Source organism: Pelophylax lessonae, assembly GCF_965119305.1.
Source record: "Pelophylax lessonae genome assembly, chromosome: 2".
In the NCBI taxonomy this organism is placed as follows: domain Eukaryota; kingdom Metazoa; phylum Chordata; class Amphibia; order Anura; family Ranidae; genus Pelophylax; species Pelophylax lessonae.
Genome location: NC_138769.1, coordinates 470,994,812 through 471,022,534, shown reverse-complemented (window position 1 = coordinate 471,022,534; position 27,723 = coordinate 470,994,812). Strand labels below are relative to the sequence as shown.

The 27,723-nt window shown below is 41.8% G+C and overlaps 1 protein-coding gene across 1 annotated transcript; it reads left to right on the top strand.

Moving 5' to 3' along the window:
• Positions 1-13,479: 13,479 nt before the first annotated feature.
• ING1 (inhibitor of growth family member 1) lies at positions 13,480-27,672 on the top strand. The gene is made up of 2 exons (XM_082245617.1): positions 13,480-14,447; positions 26,084-27,672. Exons 1-2 carry the CDS (start codon positions 14,312-14,314, stop codon positions 26,785-26,787), a joined length of 840 nt encoding a protein of 279 aa, XP_082101743.1. The 5' UTR covers positions 13,480-14,311; the 3' UTR covers positions 26,788-27,672.
• Positions 27,673-27,723: the final 51 nt, after the last annotated feature.

Sequence of the window (27,723 nt, the reverse complement as noted above, 5' to 3'; positions counted from 1 at the left end):
TGAGTGCCATACAAATTGGATGTTTTACAGGAGAGCTGCTTACACCGTGCACCAAATTCTGAGGTGAATCCCATTATCACACGTTCTCTGATAGTGAGTGCCATACAAATTGGATGTTTTACGGAAGAGTGGCTTACACCGTGCACCAAATTCTGAGGTGAATGCCATTATCACACGTTCTCTGATAGTGAGTGCCAAAAGAAATTGGATGTTTTACAGGAGAGCTGCTTACACCGTGCACCAAATTCTGAGGTGAATCCCATTATCACACGTTCTCTGATAGTGAGTGCCATACAAATTGGATATTTTACGGAAGAGTGGCTTACACCGAGCACTAAATTCTGAGGTGAATCCCATTATCACACGTTCTCTGATAGTGAGTGCAATATACCATAAATGTGAATGCTTTATAGGTTGAGGGAGAGCGGCTTACACCGAGCACCAAATTCTGAGGTGAATCCCATTATCACACGTTCTCTGATAGTGAGTGCCATACAAATTGGATGTTTTACGGAAGAGTGGCTTACACCGTGCACCAAATTCTGAGGTGAATCCCATTATTACACGTCCTCTGATAGTGAGTGCCATACAAATTGGATGTTTTACAGGAGAGCTGCTTACACAGTGCACCAAATTCTGAGGTGAATGCCATTATCACACGTTCTCTGATAGTGAGTGCCATACAAATTGGATGTTTTACAGGAGAGCTGCTTACACCGTGCACCAAATTCTGAGGTGAATCCCATTATCACACGTTCTCTGATAGTGAGTGCCATACAAATTGGATGTTTTACGGAAGAGTGGCTTACACCGTGCACCAAATTCTGAGGTGAATCCCATTATCACACGTTCTCTGATAGTGAGTGCAATATACCATAAATGTGAATGCTTTATAGGTTGAGGGAGAGCGGCTTACACAGAGCACCAAATTCTGAGGTGAATCCCATTATCACACGTTCTCTGATAGTGAGTGCCATACAAATTGGATGTTTTACGGAAGAGTGGCTTACACCGAGCACCAAATTCTGAGGTGAATCCCATTATCACACGTTCTCTGATAGTGAGAGCAATATACCATAAATGTGAATGCTTTATAGGTTGAGGGAGAGCGGCTTACACCGAGCACCAAATTCGGAGGTAAATCCCATTATCACACGTTCTCTGATAGTGAGTGCCATACAAATTGGATGTTTTACGGAAGAGTGGCTTACACCGAGCACCAAATTCTGAGGTGAATCCCATTATCACACGTTCTCTGATAGTGAGTGCAATATACCATAAATGTGAATGCTTTATAGGTTGAGGGAGAGCGGCTTACACCGAGCACCAAATTCTGAGGTAAATCCCATTATCACACGTTCTCTGATAGTGAGTGCCATACAAATTGGATGTTTTACGGAAGAGTGGCTTACACCGTGCACCAAATTCTGAGGTGAATCCCATTATCACACGTTCTCTGATAGTGAGTGCCATACAAATTGGATGTTTTACAGGAGAGCTGCTTACACCGTGCACCAAATTCTGAGGTGAATGCCATTATCACACGTTCTCTGATAGTGAGTGCCATACAAATTGGATGTTTTACAGGAGAGCTGCTTACACCGAGCACCAAATTCTGAGGTGAATCCCATTATCACACGTTCTCTGATAGTGAGTGCCATACAAATTGGATGTTTTACGGAAGAGTGGCTTACACCATGCACCAAATTCTGAGGTGAATCCCATTATCACACGTTCTCTGATAGTGAGTGCCATACAAATTGGATGTTTTACAGGAGAGCTGCTTACACCGTGCACCAAATTCTGAGGTGAATCCCATTATCACACGTTCTCTGATAGTGAGTGCCATACAAATTGGATGTTTTACGGAAGAGTGGCTTACACCGTGCACCAAATTCTGAGGTGAATCCCATTATCACACGTTCTCAGATAGTGAGTGCCATACAAATTGGATGTTTTACAGGAGAGCTGCTTACACCGTGCACCAAATTCTGAGGTGAATCCCATTATCACACGTTCTCTGATAGTGAGTGCAATATACCATAAATGTGAATGCTTTATAGGTTGAGGGAGAGCGGCTTACACCGAGCACCAAATTCTGAGGTGAATCCCATTATCACACGTTCTCTGATAGTGAGTGCCATACAAATTGGATGTTTTACGTAAGAGTGGCTTACACCGTGCACCAAATTCTGAGGTGAATGCCATTATCACACGTTCTCTGATAGTGAGTGCCATACAAATTGGATGTTTTACAGGAGAGCTGCTTACACCGTGCACCAAATTCTGAGGTGAATCCCATTATCACACGTTCTCTGATAGTGAGTGCCATACAAATTGGATGTTTTACGGAAGAGTGGCTTACACCGAGCACCAAGTTCTGAGGTGAATCCCATTATCACACGTTCTCTGATAGTGAGTGCAATATACCATAAATGTGAATGCTTTATAGGTTGAGGGAGAGCGGCTTACACCGAGCACCAAATTCTGAGGTGAATCCCATTATCACACATTCTCTGATAGTGAGTGCCATACAAATTGGATGTTTTACGGAAGAGTGGCTTACACCGTGCACCAAATTCTGAGGTGAATCCCATTATCACACGTCCTCTGATAGTGAGTGCCATACAAATTGGATGTTTTACAGGAGAGCTGCTTACACCGTGCACCAAATTCTGAGGTGAATGCCATTATCACACGTTCTCTGATAGTGAGTGCCATACAAATTGGATGTTTTACAGGAGAGCTGCTTACACCGTGCACCAAATTCTGAGGTGAATCCCATTATCACACGTTCTCTGATAGTGAGTGCCATACAAATTGGATGTTTTACGGAAGAGTGGCTTACACAGTGCACCAAATTCTGAGGTGAATCCCATTATCACACGTTCTCTGATAGTGAGTGCAATATACCATAAATGTGAATGCTTTATAGGTTGAGGGAGAGCGGCTTACACCGAGCACCAAATTCTGAGGTGAATCCCATTATCACACGTTCTCTGATAGTGAGTGCCATACAAATTGGATGTTTTACGGAAGAGTGGCTTACACAGTGCACCAAATTCTGAGGTGAATCCCATTATCACACGTTCTCTGATAGTGAGTGCAATATACCATAAATGTGAATGCTTTATAGGTTGAGGGAGAGCGGCTTACACCGAGCACCAAATTCTGAGGTGAATCCCATTATCACACGTTCTCTGATAGTGAGTGCCATACAAATTGGATGTTTTACGGAAGAGTGGCTTACACCATGCACCAAATTCTGAGGTGAATCCCATTATCACACGTTCTCTGATAGTGAGTGCCATACAAATTGGATGTTTTACAGGAGAGCTGCTTACACCGTGCACCAAATTCTGAGGTGAATCCCATTATCACACGTTCTCTGATAGTGAGTGCCATACAAATTGGATGTTTTACGGAAGAGTGGCTTACACCGTGCACCAAATTCTGAGGTGAATCCCATTATCACACGTTCTCTGATAGTGAGTGCCATACAAATTGGATGTTTTACAGGAGAGCTGCTTACACCGTGCACCAAATTCTGAGGTGAATCCCATTATCACACGTTCTCTGATAGTGAGTGCAATATACCATAAATGTGAATGCTTTATAGGTTGAGGGAGAGCGGCTTACACCGAGCACCAAATTCTGAGGTGAATCCCATTATCACACGTTCTCTGATAGTGAGTGCCATACAAATTGGATGTTTTACGTAAGAGTGGCTTACACCGTGCACCAAATTCTGAGGTGAATGCCATTATCACACGTTCTCTGATAGTGAGTGCCATACAAATTGGATGTTTTACAGGAGAGCTGCTTACACCGTGCACCAAATTCTGAGGTGAATCCCATTATCACACGTTCTCTGATAGTGAGTGCCATACAAATTGGATGTTTTACGGAAGAGTGGCTTACACCGAGCACCAAGTTCTGAGGTGAATCCCATTATCACACGTTCTCTGATAGTGAGTGCAATATACCATAAATGTGAATGCTTTATAGGTTGAGGGAGAGCGGCTTACACCGAGCACCAAATTCTGAGGTGAATCCCATTATCACACGTTCTCTGATAGTGAGTGCCATACAAATTGGATGTTTTACTGAAGAGTGGCTTACACCGTGCACCAAATTCTGAGGTGAATCCCATTATCACACGTCCTCTGATAGTGAGTGCCATACAAATTGGATGTTTTACAGGAGAGCTGCTTACACCGTGCACAAAATTGTGAGGTGAATGCCTTTATCACACGTTCTCTGATAGTGAGTGCCATACAAATTGGATGTTTTACAGGAGAGCGGCTTACACCGTGCACCAAATTCTGAGGTGAATGCCTTTATCACACGTTCTCTGATAGTGAGTGCCATACAAATTGGATGTTTTACAGGAGAGCGGCTTACACCGAGCACCAAATTCTGAGGTGAATCCCATTATCACACGTTCTCTGATAGTGAGTGCCATACAAATTGGATGTTTTACGGAAGAGTGGCTTACACCGTGCATCAAATTCTGAGGTGAATCCCATTATCACACGTTCTCTGATAGTGAGTGCCATACAAATTGGATGTTTTACAGAAGAGCTGCATACACCGAGCACCAAATTCTGAGGTGAATGCCATTATCACACGTTCTCTGATAGTGAGTGCCATACAAATTGGATGTTTTACAGGAGAGCTGCTTACACCGAGCACTAAATTCTGAGGTGAATCCCATCATCACACGTTCTCTGATAGTGAGTGCCATACAAATTGGATGTTTTACGGAAGAGTGGCTTACACCGTGCACCAAATTCTGAGGTGAATCCCATTATCACACATTCTCTGATAGTGAGTGCAATATACCATAAATGTGAATGCTTTATAGGTTGAGGGAGAGCGGCTTACACCGTGCACCAAATTCTGAGGTGAATCCCATTATCACACGTTCTCTGATAGTGAGTGCCATACAAATTGGATGTTTTACAGGAGAGCTCCTTACACCGTGCACCAAATTCTGAGGTGAATGCCATTATCACACGTTCTCTGATAGTGAGTGCCATACAAATTGGATGTTTTACAGGAGAGCTGCTTACACCGTGTACCAAATTCTGAGGTGAATCCCATTATCACACGTTCTCTGATAGTGAGTGCCATACAAATTGGATGTTTTACGGAAGAGTGGCTTACACCGTGCACCAAATTCTGAGGTGAATCCCATTATCACACGTTCTCTGATAGTGAGTGCAATATACCATAAATGTGAATGCTTTATAGGTTGAGGGAGAGCGGCTTACACCGAGCACCAAATTCTGAGGTGAATCCCATTATCACACGTTCTCTGATAGTGAGTGCAATATACCATAAATGTGAAAGCTTTATAGGTTGAGGGAGAGCGGCTTACACCGAGCACCAAATTCTGAGGTGAATCCCATTATCACACGTTCTCTGATAGTGAGTGCCATACAAATTGGATGTTTTACGGAAGAGTGGCTTACACCGTGCACCAAATTCTGAGGTGAATCCCATTATCACAAGTTCTCTGATAGTGAGTGCCATACAAATTGGATGTTTTACAGGAGAGCTGCTTACACCGTGCACCAAATTCTGAGGTTAATCCCATTATCACACGTTCTCTGATAGTGAGTGTCATACAAATTGGATGTTTTACGGAAGAGTGGCTTACACCGTGCACCAAATTCTGAGGTGAATGCCATTATCACACGTTCTCTGATAGTGAGTGCCATACAAATTGGATGTTTTACAGGAGAGCTGCTTACACCGTGCACCAAATTCTGAGGTGAATCCCATTATCACACGTTCTCTGATAGTGAGTGCCATACAAATTGGATGTTTTACGGAAGAGTGGCTTACACCGAGCACCAAATTCTGAGGTGAATCCCATTATCACACGTTCTCTGATAATGAGTGCAATATACCATAAATGTGAATGCTTTATAGGTTGAGGGAGAGCGGCTTACACCGAGCACCAAATTCTGAGGTGAATCCCATTATTACACGTTCTCTGATAGTGAGTGCCATACAAATTGGATGTTTTACGGAAGAGTGGCTTACACCGTGCACCAAATTCTGAGGTGAATCCCATTATCACACGTTCTCTGATAGTGAGTGCCATACAAATTGGATGTTTTACAGGAGAGCTGCTTACACCGTGCACCAAATTCTGAGGTGAATCCCATTATCACACGTTCTCTGATAGTGAGTGCCATACAAATTGGATGTTTTACGGAAGAGTGGCTTACACCGTGCACCAAATTCTGAGGTGAATGCCATTATCACACGTTCTCTGATAGTGAGTGCCATACAAATTGGATGTTTTACAGGAGAGCTGCTTACACCGTGCACCAAATTCTGAGGTGAATCCCATTATCACACGTTCTCTGATAGTGAGTGCCATACAAATTGGATGTTTTACGGAAGAGTGGCTTACACCGTGCACCAAATTCTGAGGTGAATCCCATTATCACACGTTCTCTGATAGTGAGTGCCATACAAATTGGATGTTTTACAGGAGAGCTGCTTACACCGTGCACCAAATTCTGAGGTGAATCCCATTATCACACGTTCTCTGATAGTGAGTGCCATACAAATTGGATGTTTTACGGAAGAGTGGCTTACACCGTGCACCAAATTCTGAGGTGAATGCCATTATCACACGTTCTCTGATAGTGAGTGCCAAAAGAAATTGGATGTTTTACAGGAGAGCTGCTTACACCGTGCACCAAATTCTGAGGTGAATCCCATTATCACACGTTCTCTGATAGTGAGTGCCATACAAATTGGATATTTTACGGAAGAGTGGCTTACACCGAGCACTAAATTCTGAGGTGAATCCCATTATCACACGTTCTCTGATAGTGAGTGCAATATACCATAAATGTGAATGCTTTATAGGTTGAGGGAGAGCGGCTTACACCGAGCACCAAATTCTGAGGTGAATCCCATTATCACACGTTCTCTGATAGTGAGTGCCATACAAATTGGATGTTTTACGGAAGAGTGGCTTACACCGTGCACCAAATTCTGAGGTGAATCCCATTATTACACGTCCTCTGATAGTGAGTGCCATACAAATTGGATGTTTTACAGGAGAGCTGCTTACACAGTGCACCAAATTCTGAGGTGAATGCCATTATCACACGTTCTCTGATAGTGAGTGCCATACAAATTGGATGTTTTACAGGAGAGCTGCTTACACCGTGCACCAAATTCTGAGGTGAATCCCATTATCACACGTTCTCTGATAGTGAGTGCCATACAAATTGGATGTTTTACGGAAGAGTGGCTTACACCGTGCACCAAATTCTGAGGTGAATCCCATTATCACACGTTCTCTGATAGTGAGTGCAATATACCATAAATGTGAATGCTTTATAGGTTGAGGGAGAGCGGCTTACACAGAGCACCAAATTCTGAGGTGAATCCCATTATCACACGTTCTCTGATAGTGAGTGCCATACAAATTGGATGTTTTACGGAAGAGTGGCTTACACCGAGCACCAAATTCTGAGGTGAATCCCATTATCACACGTTCTCTGATAGTGAGAGCAATATACCATAAATGTGAATGCTTTATAGGTTGAGGGAGAGCGGCTTACACCGAGCACCAAATTCGGAGGTAAATCCCATTATCACACGTTCTCTGATAGTGAGTGCCATACAAATTGGATGTTTTACGGAAGAGTGGCTTACACCGAGCACCAAATTCTGAGGTGAATCCCATTATCACACGTTCTCTGATAGTGAGTGCAATATACCATAAATGTGAATGCTTTATAGGTTGAGGGAGAGCGGCTTACACCGAGCACCAAATTCTGAGGTAAATCCCATTATCACACGTTCTCTGATAGTGAGTGCCATACAAATTGGATGTTTTACGGAAGAGTGGCTTACACCGTGCACCAAATTCTGAGGTGAATCCCATTATCACACGTTCTCTGATAGTGAGTGCCATACAAATTGGATGTTTTACAGGAGAGCTGCTTACACCGTGCACCAAATTCTGAGGTGAATGCCATTATCACACGTTCTCTGATAGTGAGTGCCATACAAATTGGATGTTTTACAGGAGAGCTGCTTACACCGAGCACCAAATTCTGAGGTGAATCCCATTATCACACGTTCTCTGATAGTGAGTGCCATACAAATTGGATGTTTTACGGAAGAGTGGCTTACACCATGCACCAAATTCTGAGGTGAATCCCATTATCACACGTTCTCTGATAGTGAGTGCCATACAAATTGGATGTTTTACAGGAGAGCTGCTTACACCGTGCACCAAATTCTGAGGTGAATCCCATTATCACACGTTCTCTGATACTGAGTGCCATACAAATTGGATGTTTTACGGAAGAGTGGCTTACACCGTGCACCAAATTCTGAGGTGAATCCCATTATCACACGTTCTCAGATAGTGAGTGCCATACAAATTGGATGTTTTACAGGAGAGCTGCTTACACCGTGCACCAAATTCTGAGGTGAATCCCATTATCACACGTTCTCTGATAGTGAGTGCAATATACCATAAATGTGAATGCTTTATAGGTTGAGGGAGAGCGGCTTACACCGAGCACCAAATTCTGAGGTGAATCCCATTATCACACGTTCTCTGATAGTGAGTGCCATACAAATTGGATGTTTTACGTAAGAGTGGCTTACACCGTGCACCAAATTCTGAGGTGAATGCCATTATCACACGTTCTCTGATAGTGAGTGCCATACAAATTGGATGTTTTACAGGAGAGCTGCTTACACCGTGCACCAAATTCTGAGGTGAATCCCATTATCACACGTTCTCTGATAGTGAGTGCCATACAAATTGGATGTTTTACGGAAGAGTGGCTTACACCGAGCACCAAGTTCTGAGGTGAATCCCATTATCACACGTTCTCTGATAGTGAGTGCAATATACCATAAATGTGAATGCTTTATAGGTTGAGGGAGAGCGGCTTACACCGAGCACCAAATTCTGAGGTGAATCCCATTATCACACATTCTCTGATAGTGAGTGCCATACAAATTGGATGTTTTACGGAAGAGTGGCTTACACCGTGCACCAAATTCTGAGGTGAATCCCATTATCACACGTCCTCTGATAGTGAGTGCCATACAAATTGGATGTTTTACAGGAGAGCTGCTTACACCGTGCACCAAATTCTGAGGTGAATGCCATTATCACACGTTCTCTGATAGTGAGTGCCATACAAATTGGATGTTTTACAGGAGAGCTGCTTACACCGTGCACCAAATTCTGAGGTGAATCCCATTATCACACGTTCTCTGATAGTGAGTGCCATACAAATTGGATGTTTTACGGAAGAGTGGCTTACACAGTGCACCAAATTCTGAGGTGAATCCCATTATCACACGTTCTCTGATAGTGAGTGCAATATACCATAAATGTGAATGCTTTATAGGTTGAGGGAGAGCGGCTTACACCGAGCACCAAATTCTGAGGTGAATCCCATTATCACACGTTCTCTGATAGTGAGTGCCATACAAATTGGATGTTTTACGGAAGAGTGGCTTACACAGTGCACCAAATTCTGAGGTGAATCCCATTATCACACGTTCTCTGATAGTGAGTGCAATATACCATAAATGTGAATGCTTTATAGGTTGAGGGAGAGCGGCTTACACCGAGCACCAAATTCTGAGGTGAATCCCATTATCACACGTTCTCTGATAGTGAGTGCCATACAAATTGGATGTTTTACGGAAGAGTGGCTTACACCATGCACCAAATTCTGAGGTGAATCCCATTATCACACGTTCTCTGATAGTGAGTGCCATACAAATTGGATGTTTTACAGGAGAGCTGCTTACACCGTGCACCAAATTCTGAGGTGAATCCCATTATCACACGTTCTCTGATAGTGAGTGCCATACAAATTGGATGTTTTACGGAAGAGTGGCTTACACCGTGCACCAAATTCTGAGGTGAATCCCATTATCACACGTTCTCTGATAGTGAGTGCCATACAAATTGGATGTTTTACAGGAGAGCTGCTTACACCGTGCACCAAATTCTGAGGTGAATCCCATTATCACACGTTCTCTGATAGTGAGTGCAATATACCATAAATGTGAATGCTTTATAGGTTGAGGGAGAGCGGCTTACACCGAGCACCAAATTCTGAGGTGAATCCCATTATCACACGTTCTCTGATAGTGAGTGCCATACAAATTGGATGTTTTACGTAAGAGTGGCTTACACCGTGCACCAAATTCTGAGGTGAATGCCATTATCACACGTTCTCTGATAGTGAGTGCCATACAAATTGGATGTTTTACAGGAGAGCTGCTTACACCGTGCACCAAATTCTGAGGTGAATCCCATTATCACACGTTCTCTGATAGTGAGTGCCATACAAATTGGATGTTTTACGGAAGAGTGGCTTACACCGAGCACCAAGTTCTGAGGTGAATCCCATTATCACACGTTCTCTGATAGTGAGTGCAATATACCATAAATGTGAATGCTTTATAGGTTGAGGGAGAGCGGCTTACACCGAGCACCAAATTCTGAGGTGAATCCCATTATCACACGTTCTCTGATAGTGAGTGCCATACAAATTGGATGTTTTACGGAAGAGTGGCTTACACCGTGCACCAAATTCTGAGGTGAATCCCATTATCACACGTCCTCTGATAGTGAGTGCCATACAAATTGGATGTTTTACAGGAGAGCTGCTTACACCGTGCACCAAATTCTGAGGTGAATGCCATTATCACACGTTCTCTGATAGTGAGTGCCATACAAATTGGATGTTTTACAGGAGAGCTGCTTACACCGTGCACCAAATTCTGAGGTGAATCCCATTATCACACGTTCTCTGATAGTGAGTGCCATACAAATTGGATGTTTTACGGAAGAGTGGCTTACACAGTGCACCAAATTCTGAGGTGAATCCCATTATCACACGTTCTCTGATAGTGAGTGCAATATACCATAAATGTGAATTCTTTATAGGTTGAGGGAGAGCGGCTTACACCGAGCACCAAATTCTGAGGTGAATCCCATTATCACACGTTCTCTGATAGTGAGTGCCATACAAATTGGATGTTTTACGTAAGAGTGGCTTACACCGTGCACCAAATTCTGAGGTGAATGCCATTATCACACGTTCTCTGATAGTGAGTGCCATACAAATTGGATGTTTTACAGGAGAGCTGCTTACACCGTGCACCAAATTCTGAGGTGAATCCCATTATCACACGTTCTCTGATAGTGAGTGCCATACAAATTGGATGTTTTACGGAAGAGTGGCTTACACCGAGCACCAAGTTCTGAGGTGAATCCCATTATCACACGTTCTCTGATAGTGAGTGCAATATACCATAAATGTGAATGCTTTATAGGTTGAGGGAGAGCGGCTTACACCGAGCACCAAATTCTGAGGTGAATCCCATTATCACACGTTCTCTGATAGTGAGTGCCATACAAATTGGATGTTTTACGGAAGAGTGGCTTACACCGTGCACCAAATTCTGAGGTGAATCCCATTATCACACGTCCTCTGATAGTGAGTGCCATACAAATTGGATGTTTTACAGGAGAGCTGCTTACACCGTGCACCAAATTCTGAGGTGAATGCCATTATCACACGTTCTCTGATAGTGAGTGCCATACAAATTGGATGTTTTACAGGAGAGCTGCTTACACCGTGCACCAAATTCTGAGGTGAATCCCATTATCACACGTTCTCTGATAGTGAGTGCCATACAAATTGGATGTTTTACGGAAGAGTGGCTTACACAGTGCACCAAATTCTGAGGTGAATCCCATTATCACACGTTCTCTGATAGTGAGTGCAATATACCATAAATGTGAATGCTTTATAGCTTGAGGGAGAGCGGCTTACACCGAGCACCAAATTCTGAGGTGAATCCCATTATCACACGTTCTCTGATAGTGAGTGCCATACAAATTGGATGTTTTACGGAAGAGTGGCTTACACAGTGCACCAAATTCTGAGGTGAATCCCATTATCACACGTTCTCTGATAGTGAGTGCAATATACCATAAATGTGAATGCTTTATAGGTTGAGGGAGAGCGGCTTACACCGAGCACCAAATTCTGAGGTGAATCCCATTATCACACGTTCTCTGATAGTGAGTGCCATACAAATTGGATGTTTTACGGAAGAGTGGCTTACACTGTGCACCAAATTCTGAGGTGAATCCCATTATTACACGTTCTCTGATAGTGAGTGCCATACAAATTGGATGTTTTACAGGAGAGCTGCTTACACCGTGCACCAAATTCTGAGGTGAATCCCATTATCACACGTTCTCTGATAGTGAGTGCCATACAAATTGGATGTTTTACGGAAGAGTGGCTTACACCGAGCACCAAGTTCTGAGGTGAATCCCATTATCACACGTTCTCAGATAGTGAGTGCCATACAAATTGGATGTTTTACAGGAGAGCTGCTTACACCGTGCACCAAATTCTGAGGTGAATCCCATTATCACACGTTCTCTGATAGTGAGTGCCATACAAATTGGATGTTTTACGGAAGAGTGGCTTACACAGTGCACCAAATTCTGAGGTGAATCCCATTATCACACGTTCTCTGATAGTGAGTGCAATATACCATAAATGTGAATGCTTTATAGCTTGAGGGAGAGCGGCTTACACCGAGCACCAAATTCTGAGGTGAATCCCATTATCACACGTTCTCTGATAGTGAGTGCCATACAAATTGGATGTTTTACGGAAGAGTGGCTTACACAGTGCACCAAATTCTGAGGTGAATCCCATTATCACACGTTCTCTGATAGTGAGTGCAATATACCATAAATGTGAATGCTTTATAGGTTGAGGGAGAGCGGCTTACACCGAGCACCAAATTCTGAGGTGAATCCCATTATCACACGTTCTCTGATAGTGAGTGCCATACAAATTGGATGTTTTACAGGAGAGCTGCTTACACCGCGCACCATACACTTCTACACTACCGTCACTCACCACATGAATTCGCCATCAAGTACAAGATTCTATACTATATGACCAGGCACCTAAGCCCCTCACACTCGACAACCAACCATCCCACAGCCCTCTTCCGTCTCAGCAAGCCCACCCCCTCCTACTTTAATTCAGAAACCTCGCCCACTCTGCATAATAAACCCCTCCTTCTCGCGTCCTCCCAACACACAGCTGAAGCAGTCAGGCCGGGCTGTTGGCGTTGTTGTCATGGTTACTAAGGTTGGCGAATCACCGCCCACTCCCCGCAAGTACACGCCCCGCTTTACTATAGCAACTTCCGTCCTTCTTCACTTCGTTCTGCCCACCGCGGGAACGCGCCGCGCGCCACCAGACAACTCTGTGGCAATGGGGATTTGCGGCAGCGCGCGCCGCATACCCCACCTACCAGCGGCAAAGATTCCCAGCGATTGGTTAGCGGCGTGAAACCGGTGGCTGATGGGATGGGTAGTTTTCCAGTGACAAGAAGCTGCGCTGTCATAATGTCATGCTCGTTCCCTCATGAGGAACAGTGCACGAGTACCATTGACTGTAGTGTAACTTTGTGTGTGTTCGCCTGGCGTAGCTGCCCCCCGCGCGGCTGGCAGGTGCCCGGTGTGGGGTTAGTAGGAGCAGGCAGGGCAGCCTTGTGTTGAATATAAACTAAAGGAGCCGCTAGAACGGTGAAGAGAACTAGCTGAGGGCACACTGCGCATGCTCGCCATTTTCATGAGGAAGAGTAGGGGGGCTGAATGTTTCCCAAGTGTGTACAACTGGCGCTACCTGTGTGCTGTGTGATGGAGGGAGGTGAGCAGCAGTCATAGCCGGGCTATACGGAGGAGTTGTGCCCTGGCTGAGTACCCCCTCTCCTCCTCCCTTCCAGACACAATCACCTTGTACAACCCCGGGCAGCGAGCAGGCGGGCACAGCTCTGCTCTCCACACACTTTTCTTCTTCATAGCCACCATCGGGCTCGCAGGCTTCATCTTCCTGCCTGCTATATTCTGTCCTCCAGCCCCCACCTCTTTCTCCACCCCCTCTACACACACACACACACCCCACAACCTCCTTCCACTGTCTTCTTCTTCACTGAGTTGTCCAGCAGAAAAGACAAACCGTGCAATCAGCTGCACCGCACTTTGCCCGCCGAACTCCCCCCTGGATGCCAGGCTCAGGTTGATGCCCAGGCACAGGTCTCCTTTGTGTGTCGCGCTCCTGGAGCTGGGGGTGCCTGCCCGGATCTCTTCCTCCTTTCCTCCTCCTCCCGGTACCGGGGAAGCAGGCTGGATCCTGGAGCTGGCAGGAGGCTGCTGCCCGGGGGCTGGACGCTGGATCGCTACAGGATGTTGAACCCTACCAACGGCGATCAGAGCCACATGGTGAACTATGTAGAGGATTACCTGGATTCCATCGAATCCCTGCCCTTCGATCTACAAAGAAATGTCTCTCTGATGAGGGAGATCGATGCCAAATACCAAGGTAAGGTGCTCCAACTTTTATCACCCCCCCCCTTCCTTAGATCTGTCCATGCTGCATTGTGTATGACTCCTCCGTGTACATAGAGGGGACTTTACACACACTTGTGTCATAGGGCGGAACAAAAGGTCCCCTGTTATTGTGGGATCAGCCATGGAAAGTCACCTGGAGATGGGGGGACAGTGATGAGGAGGAGGAGAAGGAGGATTACAGCACTGTACAGGGTGAGATCAGGATGGCTGGAGTAGTAAGTGCAGCTACTAGAGAGAGGAAAAAAAGAGCTGAGGCTGTGCAGTAGTGGTGGGCAGGGTTTCCTCTGCTTCATTTTGTTCATTGTGTTCTTAGCGATCATCTCCCAGTCTTGTTTATCACCCCCCCATCACTTGTTTTATGGAGCCGCAGCCCGATCCCCCCCTCATTGGCCGCAGTGCTCACCCTCTGCATTGTCCTCGGTGGGAAGTTGGGGATGGACATGTCGGGACTTTATGGGGAATGACATTGATGCGTGCGGCGGGCTGACTGACACTTTATCTATGGCTGTGTTTACTGTGCCGGGGCCGCACTGCGCCGATCGCTGCCTCTCCCCCCACCTTCCTCACTTTATGTCTGCACCGTAACGCCATATGTGGCGATATTTCCGAGGACCTGCCATGGCAGAAAAGTGCGGACATTCACATAGGACAGCCGTGCTAAAGCGTGGAAGGTGAAGGCACACTGAGATGGGTAGAGAAGCAGTGATTTGTACGTGTCTTAGGAACCGATAAGAGGAAAATTAAACGAAGAAGAGGAATGCTAGACAAACGCACCCCCTACTTCCTTTCACAGCGCCAGCCGCGCTTTAACCTGGCTAGCTTGCACACTAGCTTTTTATAATGGGGGCCTCGTAAACGTCGTTCTAAATCCCCCACCCCCTCCTGCTTATTGGTTTAAGCTTTGTAGTTTAGCCCGTCCCAGGGACTGCCTATCATGTTATTTGCTGCCTAGTTCGCCCCACCCTTCGCCTCTTAGTTCCGCCCTCCTGGTCTCTCTTTAGTTTGACACCTCTATGTTCATTTAAATCCGTGTGCCCGCCCCGCGTGACCGCATTGGCTGTCAGTCGATCGATGGGAGTTTTCAGGTTTTTTGCTTTCCTAAAAGACAATCTGATCTATTCTAGACACAAATAGAAGGAACGTAGGCAAGTGTTGGGCGGCCATCTTTAATGTGGGAAAGTGATGAAGTGCCATTGAATGTGAATATTATTTTTACAGTCAGCTGTGTGTGTGTAGATCTGCAGGCTTTGTAGCGCCTCGCTGCATTGTATCTCCTTCTGTACACAGTGTGTGCCTATCGTCTCTATGCCTTGGAAGGATGGGAGAAGGAGGCAGGGGCTTTCTGGGGCAGATTGGATGGAGTAGATTATTTTATCTGCTTTGAGGATTGAATGAGTGCTGAGCGATGACATCTTTGTAGTCATTGTTCCCTATGTGCAGACACACGGGGGATCCCAGACAATGCTGGCTCATAGGGATATCCTGGAGGGATCCACACTGCATCCATCTATCTGCAGAAGTTCACAAAGTCATGCGATCGTACATCCTCATGTCACATCTCTGTACATAGCCTTTGTTTACCTTCCTCCATAGGGGTCTGCAGGGGGAACACTTGGGGGATTGATTAAAAACCAATCAGCTTCTAACTTCAGCTTGTTCAATTAAGCTTTGACGATAAAAACCTGAAGCTGATTGGCTTCTATGCAGAGCTGCACCAGATTGTGAGTGCACCGGTTTTAGTAAATCTCTCCCACTGACTGCTACAGTGAAAGTCCATTCTACTGTACACTATTTGTCTATCTATATACTACTCTAATAAAGAGGACCTGTCCCCCTAATGTCTGTATCCATACACTACTCTAATAAAGACAGCCTGCCCCCTAATGTCTGTATTCATACACTTATAAAGAGGACCTGTCCCCTAATGTCTACATCCATACACTACTCCAACCTTTCTCAATCTTTTCAACACAGAGGAACCCTTAAAATAAATTTCTGGTGTCGGGGAACCTTTGCTAAAAATTAAAAATCTACAACTTATGACAGATTGGTGTGACAGTCAGTGGGAAGAAAGCTCCTTACTCTGTCATCATTGGGAAGAATTATCACCTTACAGATAGCTAAAAGGAACAATGGTGTCATTGGAAATCTATCTGAGAGGCAGAAATTGCCTATTGCTCAAGGAACCCCTAGAAACCTCAAGAGGGACCCTGGTTGAGAAACCCCGATCTACTCCAATAAAGAGGCCCTGTCCCCTTATGTCTATACTCATACACTACTCTTAGATACTATTCTTAGATATATTCATATCTTTATTCATACACTACTCTTATAATGAGGACCTGTCCCCTAATGTCTATATTCATACACTTCTATTATAAAGAGGACCTTCCCCCTAATGTCTATATTCATACACTACTCTTATAAAGAGGACCTTCCCTCTAATGTCTATATTCATACACTTCTCTTATAAAGAGGACCTGTCCCCTAATGTCTATATTCATACACTACTCTAATAAAGAGGACCTTCCCCCTAATGTCTATATTCATACACTACTCTAATAAAGAGGACCTTCCCCCTAATGTCTATATTCATACACTACTCTTATAATGAAGACCTGTCCCCTATTTTCTATATTCATACACTACTCTTATAAAGAGGACCCGTCCCCTAATGTCTATATTCATACACTTCTCTTATAAAGAGGACCTTCCCCCCTAATGTCTATATTCATACACTTCTCTTATAAAGAGGACCTTCCCCCTAATGTCTATATTCATACACTACTCTAATAATGAGGACCTTCCCCCTAATGTCTATATTCATACACTACTCCAATAATGAGGACCTTCCCCCTAATGTCTATATTCATACACTTCTCTTATAAAGAGGACCTGTCCCCTAATGTCTATATTCATACACTTCTATTATAAAAAGGACCTGTCCCCTAATGTCTATATTCATACACTACTCTAATAATGAGGACCTTCCCCCTAATGTCTATATTCATACACTACTCTTATAATGAAGACCTGTCCCCTAATGTCTATATTCATACACTTCTATTATAAAGAGGACCTGTCCCGTAATGTCTATATTCATACACTTCTCTTATAAAGAGGACCTGTCCCGTAATGTCTATATTCATACACTTCTCTTATAAAGAGGACCTGTCCCCTATTTTCTATATTCATACACTTCTATTATAAAGAGGACCTTCCCCCTAATGTCTGTATTCATACACTACTCTAATAATGAGGACCTTCCCCCTAATGTCTATATTCATACACTACTCTTTTATAAAGAGGACCTGTCCCCTAATGTCTATATTCATACACTACTCTAATAATGAGGACCTTCCCCCTAATGTCTATATTCATACACTACTCTTATAAAGAGGACCTTCCCCCCCCTAATGTCTATATTCATACACTTCTCTTATAAAGAGGACCTGTCCCCTAATGTCTATATTCATACACTACTCTAATAATGAGGACCTTCCCCCTAATGTCTATATTCATACACTACTCTTATAAAGAGGACCTTCCCCCCCCTAATGTCTATATTCATACACTTCTCTTATAAAGAGGACCTGTCCCCTAATGTCTATATTCATACACTACTCTAATAATGAGGACCTTCCCCCTAATGTCTATATTCATACATTACTCTTATAAAGAGGACCTTCCCCCCCCTAATGTCTATATTCATACACTTCTCTTATAAAGAGGACCTGTCCCCTAATGTCTATATTCATACACTACTCTAATAATGAGGACCTTCCCCCTAATGTCTATATTCATACACTACTCTTATAAAGAGGACCTTCCCCCCCCTAATGTCTATATTCATACACTTCTCTTATAAAGAGGACCTGTCCCCTAATGTCTATATTCATACACTACTCTAATAATGAGGACCTTCCCCCTAATGTCTATATTCATACACTACTCTTATAAAGAGGACCTGTCCCCTAATGTCTATATTCATACACTTCTATTATAAAGAGGACCTGTCCCCTAATGTCTATATTCATACACTACTCTTATAAAGAGGACCTGTCCCCTAATGTCTATATTCATACACTACTCTTATAAAGAGGACCTGTCCCCTAATGTCTATATTCATACACTACTCTTATAAAGAGGACCTGTCCCCTAATGTCTATATTCATACACTACTCTAATAATGAGGACCTTCCCCCTAATGTCTATATTCATACACTACTCTTATAAAGAGGACCTGTCCCCTAATGTCTATATTCATACACTACTCTTATAAAGAGGACCCGTCCCCTAATGTCTATATTCATACACTTCTCTTATCAAGAGGACCTGTCCCCTAATGTCTATATTCATACACTACTCTAATAAAGAGGACCTGTCCCCTAATGTCTATATTCATACACTACTCTAATAAAGAGGACCTGTCCCCTAATGTCTATATTTATACACTTCTCTTATAAAGAGGACCTGTCCCCTAATGTCTATATTCATTAGGGCTGCAACTAACGATTATTTTCATAATCGATTAGTTGGCCGATTATTGCTTCGATTAATCGACTAATCGGATAAAAACCTAAAAAAAAAAAAAAAAAGTGTATAATTTAGTTAATATTCTTGAATATCTATATGCAGTGGTAAATATAACTATCCAGCTATATAGTTGGATATTTAATCCACTCTGAAACAGATATATGTATTATTAGAGGTTTAAATGTGGTACATATCAGACTCCGAGATCAATATTTTTAAAAGACCTAAAACACTTTTTTGCAAATTTTCAGACCGGATTGGTATATAATAATGATAGACTCCCTTATTAATAGTCAGGTAGTTTGATACAAGCTCCCTGTGCCTGCTGTCACTGTTATGCTGGTAATACACAAACTAAATTTTTTTTAGAAAATTTTTAAAAACATTCAATCCAATTTTTCTAACCATCAGTGTATATTGGTGTCCGGTGTCAACCACAGTGACAGGAAAATTTGAAGGAGCAGAATAGAAAACTTCTCGATCAAACAAATATTCAAATAGTGTATGTGGTTTTTGCTCAGAAGTTTTATTCATTTTAAAATTTATTGTTAAAAGCAAGTGGAATTTTCAAACACTCATCCATTCAACAAATTTACAAATCATTTTTGAACAAATATAGATGCAAATATTTTTGTCCAAAAATCCAATACATGTATGGGAAGCAGAAGACCTTTAGTAGCAGCAGCATGCTTTTTTTTTTCATGTGTATGTATATAAAAAAAATATGCCCAGAAGTCGGATATGCAGGATATTTTAACTGGGAGTAAGACATGAAGCTATATGAAGGGTGGAGGGGGGAAAATAACATTTATATATTAAAGTACTACTAAAAGCGGAGACTTTTTTTTTTTTTTTTCATGGATATAATAATTTTAAATACAGTATAATGCACAATACTAATAAACTTTTACTTTAAATGTAATTGTAATGCCTTATATCACCTCTAGTCTATCGGCCTCCACCTTCTCTGGGTTCAGATGCTGATCTTCCCAGCACAGAGCCCTTACAGTGATTGTAAACGTTGGATTCTTTTCTTTTTAACAACAATCTTGTCATACTTATCCTCTGTGTAATGATTTTTCACAGAGCAGCACTGATTCTCCTCTGCTGCCCCCCCCCCCCCCCCATGGCACTTCCAGCCCCTTCTGCCTTCAAAGTGTCCCTATAGGAAGCAGCAAAGTATAGTACTGTACAGAGTGTCCCTATAGCAAGGTTAAAAAACCTCTGCCTTTAGAATCACTTGGTTCCTTCTCTTGCCCAGGACTACATTTCCCATGAGGCATTGCTCCTCACACATTCACAAGTTCTCTGTCATCTACTGACATGTAAGGATGGTTTACTGAGCTGTATGTGCGTTGCACTGTATTTTCTGATATGTAAAAAAATAATGCATTCTGTATGAAGGACAACTAATCGGCTGACGATTAATCGATTACGAAAATAGTTGACAACTATTTTCATAATCGATTAGTTGACGATTATAATCGATTAATCGATTAGTTGTTTCAGCCCTAATATTCATACACTTCTATTACAATGAGGACCTTCCCCCTAATGTCTATATTCATACACTACTCTAATAAAGAGGACCTGTCCCCTAATGTCTATATTCATACACTTCTATTATAAAGAGGACCTTCCCCCTAATGTCTATATTCATACACTACTCTTATAAAGAGGACCTGTCCCCTATTTTCTATATTCATACACTACTCTAATAAAGTGGACCTGTCCCCTAATGTCTATATTCATACACTTCTATTATAAAGAGGACCTTCCCCCTAATGTCTATATTCATACACTACTCTTATAAAGAGGACCTGTCCCCTATTTTCTATATTCATACACTACTCTAATAAAGTGGACCTGTCCCCTAATGTCTATATTCATACATTACTCTTATAAAGAGGACCTTCCCCCTAATGTCTATATTTATACACTTCTCTTATAAAGAGGACCTGTCCCCTAATGTCTATATTCATACACTTCTATTATAAAGAGGACCTGTCCCCTAATGTCTATATTCATACACTACTCTAATAAAGTGGACCTGTCCCCTAATGTCTATATTCATACACTACTCTTTTATAAAGAGGACCTTCCCCCTAATGTCTATATTTATACACTTCTCTTATAAAGAGGACCTGTCCCCTAATGTCTATATTCATACACTTCTCTAATAAAGAGGACCTGTCCCTAATGTCTATATTCATACACTACTCTTATAAAGAGGACCTGTCCCCTAATGTCTATATTCATACACTACTCTTTTATAAAGAGGACCTGTCCCCTAATGTCTATATTCATACACTTCTCTTATAAAGAGGACCTGTCCCTAATGTCTATATTCATACACTACTCTTATAAAGAGGACCTTCCCCCTAATGTCTATATTTATACACTTCTCTTATAAAGAGGACCTGTCCCCTAATGTCTATATTCATACACTTCTCTTATAAAGAGGACATGTCCACTAATGTCTATATTCATACACTTCTCTTATAAAGAGGACCTGTCCCCTAATGTCTATATTCATACACTACTCTAATAAAGAGGACCTGTCCCCTATTTTCTATATTCATACACTACTCTAATAAAGTGGACCTGTCCCCTAATGTCTATATTCATACACTTCTCTTATAAAGAGGACCTGTCCCCTAATGTCTATATTCATACACTACTCTTATAAAGAGGACCTGTCCCCTAATGTCTATATTCATACACTACTCTAATAAAGAGGACCTGTCCCCTAATGTCTATATTCATACACTACTCTAATAAAGAGGACCTGTCCCCTAATGTCTATATTCATACACTACTCTAATAAAGTGGACCTGTCCCCTAATGTCTATATTCATACACTTCTCTTATAAAGAGGACCTGTCCCCTAATGTCTATATTCATACACTACTCTTATAAAGAGGACCTTCCCCCTAATGTCTATATTCATACACTACTCTAATAAAGAGGACCTGTCCCCTAATGTCTATATTCATACACTTCTATTATAAAGAGGACCTGTCCCCTAATGTCTATATTCATACACTACTCTAATAAAGTGGACCTGTCCCCTAATGTCTATATTCATACACTTCTATTATAAAGAGGACCTGTCCCCTAATGTCTATATTCATACACTACTCTTATAAAGAGGACCTTCCCCCTAATGTCTATATTCATACACTTCTCTTATAAAGAGGACATGTCCCCTAATGTCTATATTCATACACTTCTCTTATAAAGAGGACCTGTCCCCTAATGTCTATATTCATACACTTCTATTATAAAGAGGACCTGTCCCTAATGTCTATATTCATACACTACTCTTATAAAGAGAACCTTCCCCCTAATGTCTATATTCATACACTTCTCTTATAAAGAGGACCTGTCCCCTAATGTCTATATTCATACACTTCTATTATAAAGAGGACCTTCCCCCTAATGTCTGTATTCATACACTTCTATTATAAAGAGGACCTGTCCCCTAATGTCTATATTCATACACTACTCTAATAAAGTGGACCTGTCCCCTAATGTCTGTATCTATCTATTACAAACAGAATCTGATTCATGTCAGTTCCCAAAGCAGCGATTTGTATCTCAGACAGTGAGGGAGCTTATTGGTCACTCGTGGTAACTGGAACAGTTTTTTGTTTTTCATCAGAGATTTTCATTTATAACAGCCATGCATCAGAAATCACCCTGAAATCCCCTACAACTGATTGCAGCTTAAAGCAGTTTTAAACTCCAAAGCAATAATTCATTTATTTGCAGCTTTAGTTTTTTTTGTTGGGTCTTCTCTCTTTTATTTTCACATGATGATCTGGCATGTAAGTCTGTTATTTTTTAACAGAACAAGTTCCCCAGCAGAGAATGTAGCAGTTACAGGGTTGAGACAAACCAGTTACCACAGACAGTGTTTACTATGATTGGCTTCTTTTTTCTTTATATAAATCCTTAATCCCAAAAGGAAAAACACTGTTTGCTGTAACTGATTATAAAGTGATCTGCAAGTCCAACAAACCTTCCCCCCCAGACTGACAAGGATGCATGTCTAAAGGTGTGCCCCCTGTGCTTCTTCCTCCAAAGTGGGGGCACTCTAATACAGGAGGTGTGTTGCTAGCTAGATCACCAGGTAAAAACAGAGGGAAAAAACCTAAAAAACAATCTAATGTAACCACCGCAGCCAATGATTGGTAAGCTGCAAAATATAACATTTTTGGGTTTAATACCCCTTTTCTTTCACCCATTTGTTTTTTTTTTTTTGCCATTCAAGTGTAGACCAAAGCAGCAGCAACTAACCTGATCACTGTATAGCAAGTCATGTTGTGCTGATCAGGAAATAATAATGCAAGCAGTGTAACAATGCGGCTGTTTTTTTTTTATTATGTATTCCTTTGGAATTTATAGATCTGAAAGTATTTTTTTCATTATAATTCTTTCTTGCCATGCCATACTTTGATAGAATTTTACATCCAGACTGTACTCTCCTGGTAACTCCTTTATATGTCAGGGTGATATGCTTCTTTAATGAATGACTGCTGCAGGAGCACTCAGTAATGCAGATATTATTTAGGAAGCTTGTCCCTGCTTCCTGAACCTCACTGTTCATCCAGTAACATGATGGGCTCCCTCACAGACCAAAGAGGAGGCTTTGGAGGCAGGAGGGAGAGACACAAAACACCAGCTTCTTATATTAATTTGCTGTTTTTTAAATTAAGCCCACTGGGTTTGAGGCTCTTAGGGCACTGTGGAAAGGGGGACAGACGTGCAGGCATCAGGAGGTACCAGCTCTCGAAAGTAAGCAGTAGTTTTGTTTGATTAATTTAACAGGTAGAGTTAAAGCGGATCTTCACTGTATCTGAGCACCACAAACCAAAAACAGAATTTTAATTTGTTTTTAATGTTCAAAGAAAACTCCCCCATCCATCTATGTCTCCATGCTTTATTTTGTTGAGAAAAACCCCCTAGCATTTTGGGCTGTGGTCATCTTGAGTAAGGGCGGCTGATTCATGTAGCTTTTACTTCCTGGAATACATCTGCCATTAGCTTAAGCGTGCATGCAGGAGAGTGTGCTTAGCTGAGAAAACCCCTCCTCCTCTCCTTCCCTCCTGAAGACCCCTGGGACATAAGACATCATTTGCCTTGGCAAGAAACCAGGAATTCACTGAAATGTAAAAAAAAAAAAAAAAAAGTTTAAAGGAGTTGTAAAGTCCTGCATTAAGATAAAAAGCCTTCTGTGAAAAGCAGCCTCCCCAGCACACCCTAATACTTACCCCAGCCCCATCGATGTCCACGAGTCCCTTGACCATCTGGTCAACAACAATAGACCCCTCCCTCAACAGTAGATCTCTTCCATCAAAAATTGACCCCACAAAAAAATGATCCCCCCCACCAGCATCAGTAGATGCCCTAAGTGACAATAGATCCAACAGCAGCCAGCACGAATAGACCCTTCAGCATACACAAACACTCCTTCTCATTACATACATTCAGTGCTGGAGGTGCCGGAACTGAGTTCCCCCACATTCCTGCTGAAAAAAAGCCCTGTCTCTACTATGTATCCTCTAATGTGAACCACTTTAAGGCCCTGTTCACACTTGAGTGTTTTGTAGCTCGAAGCTCAAAATCTCAAAAAGGCTAAACAAGAAAAAACCTGTTCACATCTGAGCGTCCTGACACTTGTAGCAAAACGCCTAATGCTCAAAAAAGTACATGGGCTACTTTTCAGGCAGAATGGAGCATTTATGTCCCCATGGACTTCAATAGAAATGCCTGAGAAGTGTGACGTGAGCCTTTTTCAAGCATTTTGTTGCGTGTTTTCTGCTCAAACAGCAACTCTCTGCCCCTTTTTCAACATCCCCCCCCCCCCATCCCATGCCTTGAAAAATGCCAGACAAAAGCGGCAAAAAACATGTAAGTCTGCTCCAAAAGAAGCAAAAAAAACTTAAAAAAACACTTGAAAATGTGTTGTGAATGTAGCCTCATCAGGGTTGCATTCTTTCTTCTGACCACCTATGTATGGGGCATTTTTGCCATTGACCCACAATGAAGTGGTTTTAGTAAGGTTTCCCTGGGACATAAGAATGAATTTCTCTGGGGTATAAAGGTTATGAAAGGCTTCACTTTGTCTCTACTATGGTTTAACCAAAATCTTTCTGATTAGCTAAACCTGTTTTTTTAACAAAAAAATATCTAATATGAATTTTTGATCACTAAACCTAAATATAAGCATATACTGTACAAACTTATTTATCTGAACTTCAGAAATATTGACAGTGAGAGCTAGTTTTCTGTTGGATTTGCATTTGGTGGCCTGGCCAGTGGTAAAAGCAATGTCATAAGCTTCTCTACCGAGAGGCGCCTGGCATTTGCTGAAAGAATATACTTCTTCGTAGAAAAGAGTTCACATTTCTGCGCTGAGCATCCCCTGTAAAGAGCTTGCCTGGTGTAAATTAACATGCAGAAATGTTGCTACTTTTCATATGTTTGTAGCAATTTGTCTATACTCTACCTCTTGAACTTCAATAGGGCCATTTTTACCCTCATAGACAAAGTCCTTCTTACTGCAGTGAAATAACAAAAAGAAGCAGCACTATGTTGGGTTGCTCTACTTAATCAGTATCACAGCACTTTAAATATCAACATAGAGGCGTAATACTTTGATGTTTCTCTCTTCTACAGTTTAAAATTTTATCTACTTCAACTGTATTATAAAAGTTTATTTGACCACTTGGCTTGTCAATTACTTATTTTTTTGTTTTATTTTAGTTTTTTCACATATTCTTGTGACTTTGGCTTATTTGTAAATTATTTTACCAATACCATTTGCCAGGATAGAATACGCTTGTTTAACTTTCTATAGGAGCATCTAGCTTCTTTAAAACTATACTAATTCAATTCTTATTGCAGCTTTATGATCCTAGTACATACTTTTAAAACACTATCCTATTTATTATTTTTCTCATGCCATGTCATGACGATTGCTGTATAGATAATTTTTTTGAAGCTAGAGTTCATTCTAGATCCTTTTGTTTTTCCCTTTGACTTATCCTTTTGATATCATTGCAGAGATCCTGAAGGAATTGGATGACTATTACGAAAAGTTCAGACGTGAATCCGATGCAATACAAAAGAGACGACTTTTGCAGTTCATCCAGAGAGCTCTTATTCGGAGTCAAGAGCTGGGTGATGACAAGATCCAAATAGTAAGCCAGATGGTGGAGTTGGTTGAAAACAGAACAAGGCAAGTAGACAGTCATGTAGAACTTTTTGAAACATGCCAAGATTTAAATGACAGTACAAGTAATAGCAGCAAGAGTAACCAGGATAAGTCAAAAAGTGAAACAATCTCTCAGACTGAAAAATCCAGCAATAAGAGATCGAGAAGGCAGAGGAACAATGAGAATCGTGAAAATTCAACTATTAATCATGACCATGATGACCTTACTACAGGAACCCCCAAAGAGAAGAAGCCAAAAACATCAAAGAAGAAAAAGCGATCCAAAGCTAAGGCTGAGAGAGAAGCCTCTCCTGCAGATCTTCCTATAGACCCCAATGAGCCCACCTATTGCCTATGTAATCAAGTGTCCTATGGGGAAATGATTGGCTGTGATAACGAGGAATGCCCAATAGAGTGGTTTCACTTTTCTTGTGTGGGACTCAATCATAAACCAAAAGGTAAATGGTACTGTCCCGAATGCAGAGGTGAAAATGAGAAAACCATGGGCAAAGCACTTGAAAAATCTAAAAAAGACAGGGCATATAATAGGTAGTTTACATAAACTTACCTTGGGGGGATGGGGGGAGGGTAATATGTTGTATTTATTGTCCCAGCACACTTAATGAAGGTAATATGGATTGCAATTTGTATATTTTTCAGTAAGTTTAGGAATGTATCTATTTCCTTTGTAGAGACAGCAATAACATCACTTTTTATATAGCGTTGATTGTCTATAACCCTACCTAGTGAGCTGGTTAAACATCCATGCCATGTATGTCTTCTAAAGCTCAGTGTTCCAGGCCCCACCAATAGCATAAAAGAACTGAAAACCTAGTACTTGTGGTGGATATTTAAGGCACTTCTAAACTTCTTAAAGCACTGTGTCCATCCACTAGTTCTCATACATTTTGTCACTTTGAACTCATCAATATTTTTCACTCTCCATGGCTTATTGTTATATCAGATTATTTTAAATCCTGTATTTGACTTAGTAACCACTGCTATGTTTTTCAGTTCAAACATATTGACCCTGGATAAAGAAGAATCCTGTTGTTTGCCCATAACATTATTATTCCAGCAGTTTAAATTTTGTAGCTTATTTTATAGCGATTCAAATGAATGCATTTTACATGGCAGACGTTTTATACGGTTTCTTGGTCCATAATAAGGGGACCATTTTAAAACTTTTTTTTTTTATTTTTATTTATCTGGCCAGTGGTTTAGTAATTTCAACACACAAATCCAGCTTTATACAGTCACAGGTAATAGTAAAGCAATCCTAATTTGTATAAATGTACATTTCATAAGTGGATTTGCACTTGATGTATTATAATTGGAAATGCTGACAAATGCCACTGTATAAGCAGTGTGCATTTTTCTCTGTATGTATGAAGATTGTACAGCTGTGATACGTAAAATAAATGAAAGCTCTATGGAACATTCTGTGTGTCAGACTGTCTGTTTCCTTGTAGTCCATACACAAATCTCA